The sequence below is a fragment of the Cyprinodon variegatus genome, unplaced genomic scaffold (genome assembly GCF_000732505.1).
Source record: "Cyprinodon variegatus isolate N-32 unplaced genomic scaffold, C_variegatus-1.0 Scaffold633, whole genome shotgun sequence".
Lineage (NCBI taxonomy): Eukaryota > Metazoa > Chordata > Actinopteri > Cyprinodontiformes > Cyprinodontidae > Cyprinodon > Cyprinodon variegatus.
In genome coordinates this window covers 422,182-428,937 of record NW_015151086.1, presented here as the reverse complement: position 1 = coordinate 428,937, position 6,756 = coordinate 422,182, and the positions used below count along the sequence as shown (strand labels likewise).

At 37.7% G+C, this 6,756-nt stretch overlaps 1 protein-coding gene across 1 annotated transcript in view; it reads right to left on the bottom strand.

The window, feature by feature from the left end:
- Window positions 1-6,756, bottom strand: part of gabra2 (gamma-aminobutyric acid (GABA) A receptor, alpha 2) — a 35,652-nt gene that overhangs the window by 1,480 nt on the left and 27,416 nt on the right. Inside the window, exons 6-9 of the mRNA XM_015393270.1 lie at window positions 6,409-6,491; window positions 5,167-5,310; window positions 3,496-3,648; window positions 1,269-1,471 (exon numbers count right to left, since the gene is read on the bottom strand). Of these exons, the coding sequence (XP_015248756.1) occupies window positions 1,269-1,471; window positions 3,496-3,648; window positions 5,167-5,310; window positions 6,409-6,491 (583 nt within the window). The remainder of the gene's footprint in view (window positions 1-1,268; window positions 1,472-3,495; window positions 3,649-5,166; window positions 5,311-6,408; window positions 6,492-6,756) is intronic.

The window sequence follows — 6,756 nt, the reverse complement described above, 5'->3', positions numbered from 1 at the left end:
CTGTCCAGTGCTGAAATGGCTGGCGCCTTGTCTGCCCCTGCTGTGCTGTCACCACAGGCCCTGTCCAGTGCTGAACTTGATTCTTTACAAGATTTTAGAATTTAACCCATTTGCCACTAGCCGGCACTTCAGACAGGACCCTAACTCCTTCAACAGCGCCCATACGAGGCTCCTCAGGTTCAGCACTGGACAGGGCCTGTGGTGACTGCACAGCAGTTGCAGACAAGGCGCCAGCCATTTCAGCACTGGATACTACCACCCCAGGTTAAATCATGTTCAGCACTGGACAGGGCCTGTGGTGACTGCACAGCAGGGGCAGAAAAGGCGCCAGCCACTTCAAAACAAATGCTCTATGTTGAATAGAAGACATCTGTATTCAAAGAGTTTGTCAGTTAAAGACCATTATTAATTCATCAAAATTCGAAAACCAGGCTACAACAAGTGTATTCGGTTTGCATTAGTGAGGTAACTCTCCTTGGCTATTTCCATTTCTACATGCCCAGAAATTCTTTACGAGGAGGAGAAGTAACAGCAACTTTTCAGTCTGATTTATGGATAAGTACAAAGCCAGCTAATAGTTACAACTCTTTTGAACATTTAACTCTAGGTTTTACTCATTCATACTGTAAAGCAGAAAATCACTTCTATTTGTAACTCTATGGCCCTTTCTCTCAATTTTTAGATTTTCAAACTTAAAGGCAGACATAGTCCTTATGTTGGGGGATTTTAAATTTCAGGCCAATATGAAGGGGATATCTCAAATGCCACCTTTAATGGTACCTTCTTCAAAGTGCCATAGTGTAGCGATGCTTTCCTGCACGACCTCACCAGCTTGCATCACAGAATTTGTCTGTCGGTTGGTCATTCTGTTGGTTCAGTCAATTAATTGATCATTCTACCTGTACGCTGCAACATGATAATGCTCCAGAAGGTAAAAATAAATAAACTAAGAACTAGCTGGAACCAGAAAGTAATAATCCCTGTAAAGAAAGAGTTTAAGCTTAGATCCTCCTTTGATTCTCTAGGGTGATTTGAATGAAGCCAAAATTACTAAAGAGAAACCTCAGAGCTGGTAGTGTGAACATTAACAAACTTCTCGGACTGATATCAGAGACTGATACTGGCTACAGAATTGATTTAGCTGTTTTGATAGAGAGAAACCAAATTGGTACAATTATACTAGCCATTGCTATGTTAGAAAAAAAACAAAAATGTTGTTGAAATTAAATGACTTGAATAGTCTTTATTTTTCCCATGAATGTATTTACCTTTTCATTGACAACACTTTTTCCATCCCAGGCCCAGCCTCGCTTGGTGAAATAGTTAACTGTAGCAAACTCAATTAGTGCAGAGAAGACAAAGGCATAGCAGACAGCAATGAACCAGTCCATTGCAGTAGCGTAGGCCACCTTCGGCAGAGAGTTACGCGCACTGATGCTGAGGGTTGTCATTGTGAGGACAGTGGTCACGCCTGGGAAAAAAAAAAAGGTTTAGTAAAATAAACTAAGTATTTCAATATCTGTTCTCTTATGGGGTTCCATTTGATCCAAAAATGTGTTCATATGTTGGGAGGTGTCCATTTGTGGATGTCTGTATATGTAATGTGTGTATCTGACATGCTTATATAACAGAAGCTGTATATGTAGTGGGTTTATGCGTATATGACCGATGTATATATCATCTTTGTATGCTGTGTGCATATGTATTGTGTCGATGTGAAATATTATGTGCAGCCATGAGTCATGTCATGAGTTGTTCACTTTGTCCTTATGTGTTTTAACCAAGTGGAACCTGTCCTCTTCTACTGTTATCATGTGAAATTGTTCTACTTTATTCTCCCTTTGGCGTTAAAAAATGTTATCACATGATGTTTTTCTGCCCCGTCATCTGCCTCTGCTGTTACAGTCTGTCGTTCTTCCCTGTCGTCCATCATGTCGTTTGCCTTGTCACTGTAACAGGGTTATTATAACTAGCTGATGAGGCCAAGTAAGATCAGGGGACAACACTGCCTGACAGAAGTGAGGACGGGGAACACGGCAGGTTGCAACGAGCTGTTTGAATGATCCGTGAACAAATTTTTTGCCCAATTGGACCCATACAAGTACAGTGTTTTGACAGCTTATTATAATCAATGTTTTAATTTTAACTTTTTTTTAATCGTGATATGGATAGTGGGCGTTTGATTGTCCAGTCAACATGTTTTGTCCAAAGCTTGCCACCATGAAATCTAAACTCTCACTGAGCTATATCAAAGAATCAGGAAGGGTCCAGTTTGGTCATCAAGTAATTTAATTTGGGACTGTTTGGTAGATCAGCTTTGCACATATATGTTTGCACAAGTTATTAAAAAGGAACTAATGAAAGATCTGGCCCATAGTCTATTATTTACTGTTTATGTTTTATAGTACTAAGCAGTACAGCTCAGGGCTGCTTAACTCGTCCACAAGACCTTCCTCTCTTCTCTTTCCTGATTTTCTTCTCTATCAGGTGAAGATCTTGGTGAGGAATAACCTGCATTATCATAGTTGGAAATGCTCTGCTTGCTATGTTTGTATTCCCCACATGCAATTACAACTGATACTCACACAAGAGGACTTTAAATATGTTATTTTAATATATTTGAAGTCATCAAGTCATTTTTCTTTTTGGGGGGGGGGCGGGGGTGGCATTGCAACTATTAGGTGGGCCTTTCTGTTTCTTTTCTTTCTACAGTGCCTTATGCCTTTGAACCCTCATGAACTTCATATTACATCCAACAATATTAGTGTCATGATGATTTAAATTATATTGCATCTGACTAAATGAGTAATTAAAACACCTCGACTCCTTTTATTAGGCCAAAATTGGTAGGTCAATCACATTGTCATATTAGGTCAGGTTGGTTTGGATGGTAATTTCTAAAGTGCTTTTTCCTGATTACATCGAGAATTAAGAATACATGCAGACACTGATATTTATATTGGATTTTTATTTTTTTTAAATGAAACTTTTTAAGAGAAATACATGGAGAGGAATTTAATATTAATCGTAACTTTCTTGACAGCTGCCCATCTGTATTTACATCCGTATATTTCAATTCCAGTTTTCTGTAGTTTAATTACTTAAAATCCACCATTTTTGGTGGGAAACTAACATTTCAACATAAGAGCTGCACAATAAACCCAGATTTCAGTTGAATAGCTAGCATTGCGATTCAGTGAACTGCCGAGGCAGCTGCTGTTCTGCCTCCCTGTTGTGCACAGTCTTCAGCAGAAACTGTTGCAGTGTTTGAATGTGCTTTCATTTTCCTCTTCATTTAAAAAACCTTAACTTTTAAAGAAGAAGAAAAACAATTTTAAATAACTATAACCCCTTTGCGTTTGATTTGATATGTGAAGTGATATAATTGTTAAGATCTGGAAATTATTACAGTTTTAAAATATCTCTTTAATCTTTCAGAAACTGTGATCTCCAACTTAAAATGTCATATTTCAAGTAACAAATATAAAAACTCACCAAATACAGTTCTAGCTGGCACCGATTCCCTATTGAGCCAGAAGGAGACCTGGGAGAGGATGACGGTCATGATGCAGGGCAGATACGTCTGAATTACGAAGTATCCGATCTTCCGCTTCAGGTGGAAGTGAGCTGTCATTACTGTGTATTCACCTGAGAGCAACAGGAATACACATGTCCACCTTGCATATTAAAAAAATTCTTATATTAAGAACAGAAATGACAAACATGCAGAAAATAATGATAATTTATTGATTATTCCACCTGGTCTTGATATAATTGTTACTGTTGTGTTTGATATGATTACTCTTTACTTTGACATATTTACAGCTACTGTTAGCAGGAAATGTACTCGGCTGTTCTGTGCCTAGTGAATTAAACACACATTGATATGATTTGCACCCTTCAGTCACCTTGTTTGCTGCAACACTTGAAAACAAGAAAATTTAATCTTATAAAAAGAGAGTTTATAAAAGAAAACACTCCAGGAGATGAGAAATCTGTTAGCAGGAGACTTTAAAAATTAAGTTATGAAGATCCCTTTTCCTCCCATCATGTAGTAATAGTGCCGGATATGCCATAGATGAATCACAGGCTAAAATATTTAGCAAATATCTGAATATTTTGAAAAGACAACTTAAAAAAAGGAAATAAATCAATTAATCACATGGGTCTGCACTGGGCAAAAGACCACCACAACTGAATTGAAACCCTACATTTAAGCCTGCAACATATTTAGGACTACATGAGGCAATTGGGTCAATGTGTATATAGGGAGGGCTAAGTATTTCGAAAATGTAGATTGTTAGGTCCCCAGGTGAAAAGCAGAAGTTAAAATGATTTAAAAAATCTTTTCCTTAAAACAAAATTATAATAGGTTTTGTTCCTTTAGAGAGCATAATCTCAAATGACCACAAGAGTCATATCAGTCTCTGAGCCCTGAGACTGTTCTGCATCAAGAACCATTAGTTATTAACAGTTGATTTCAATGGAAAACTTTGATCTTATCTACAATTAAAATGTTTAATATTGGGGCTAAATCTTTGCGCATCAGAACAAGGCTTTATATTATTTTTTTCAAGAGGGAAGGTTCACTTCTTTGGGGTTAGAGGCATTGGGAATAGACCATAATAGAATGGAAGACATTCAGTCTGTTGGCAACAGCAAGTCTTGACAAAACAGATGCTGGTACGAAGTTTGAATTCTCTTGTTAAAAGCTAATTTCCAGTTTTATGTTTGTAGAAAACTCAGCCAGGAGTTAGGGGGGGGAAAGTGTGGCTGCACAGGTTTTTTCAAATGCATTGCTGTGCATAAAGAGTGTACAATATTCTGATTTATCCTAAATAGAGAGAGGTAGATATATCAGAAAGGAAAATTTCAATGAGAACAGGCCTGTGCGGTTAGAACCCTTAAGTTCGTTGAAATCTAGATCTAGTCCAAATAACAGTTAAAATAGTTTCTTTAAATGGGCTTTTAGGTGTGGAAACAAATACTATAACATTTGAACAGCTTCCAAGAAATTTTTTTTTCATATTTCTAACTTGGGAATTCATGCATATTGAAAGAAACTGGTATAGTGTAAAAACCGTACGAGAACCCCCTGGTTCATGATTTGGCATTAAAGCTGACATTCTTCTGTTTGTCTGATAAGGTAGTGTGTATGGAGCTTACCAGTGCTGGATTTAATGGTCTCCTTTCCAACAGTCTGACCCACCAAGTCATACTGGTTGAGCCTGGATCCATCATCAGCCACATCTACTGACTGAGAGGCATTTCTTGTCCAGATGTAAGTTACCTCTGTCTTAGTGTAGGCATCTAATGCAGAGATAAAACACATATTGCAAAACGGCACATCACAAATATTAATACAATTATGTATTAGTATTGAGCTCTCCGAAAAGAGCACCTTAAACCATTATTATTTCTATAATCCATTTTCTACAGATCAGTTCAAGTTACTCTTTCCTTTACACTGGGATATATACAAAATATTTGATGCAGTATAATGTGCATGCTGTTGACACTAGAGTATACACTTAAATATATTTTAACATATATATATATATATATATATATATATATATATATATATATATATATATATATATATATATATATATATATATATATATATAGTATATTTTGTATGCCTCTCTGCAAAAATGTATATGTAATATAAGCATTATGTTGGCTGGATTTCTATGTGATCTCCATGTAGAGCGTGGCTCTGGCGTGCTGCAAAGTGAGGCGGGCAAGGCGAAACTGGCAAATTAAATGAGGCAAATACCACAATTTTGCCAAATTCTGCAAAATTAGGACGCTTCTGTTCCTTAACTCTGTGAGTTGAAAATCTTTTTTACATCAGCATCATGAAATCCAGTCAGGGACTAGATGTGGCATTGACCCACAGTGAACGATGTAGCGACGGGAACATTTTTAAACCAAATTGGAAGACAGGGAAAATAATGTTGAAAAAGGAAGGGGAATGCTTCTAAGAGGTTTGTCGGTGGTTTAAAAAAAAGCCTTTTAATTTATTCCTAGAAGGACTGTTTCATCGTTCTACCTTCAGTACAGACACCGGCCAGTCACTGGCTTCTCTACTCTGCTCAGTCCTCCGCTGTTCTCCTTCCATCTCCCGCAATTAACCAGGTATACCCACAGCTGTTCCTTAAAGGCAGCTGTCCTGTAGATTTTAGAGGTTTCCCTGATTCAGCATACTTAATTTCTATCAAAATCTGATTAACAGGCTTTTGCTAAACTGCAAAAACCTGTTAATGCCTTGTCTGTTCTCCCGATCTCCCACTGTGGTTACTTAGCTCCAGAGGGAGACATGACTGGCATGCTACAAGCCACTACTCACTGTATTAAATTTGTATCATCACCATTCAATATTCTGTACATTTCAACACTTACAGCTGCCAAACTTCAGAGGACACGAATGTGAGTCCATCGGGAAGTCCTCCAGATGCATGGGACATTCAGCCTGAACGGTCAACCTGGCAAGAAACACAAATATCTCTATAAAGCTGATGTTTGGAAGTCATGTTTACATGCTGTTGCAGCAGCAAAAAAAAGCCTCAATGACTTTGGGCATCATGGTAGGTATGGTATGGTATGGTATGGTATGGTATGGTATGGTATGGTATGGTATGGTATGGTATGGTATGGTATGGTATGGTATGGTATAGTATGGTATGGTATGGTATGGTATGGTATGGTATGGTATGGTATGGTATGGTATGGTATGGTATGGTATGGTAT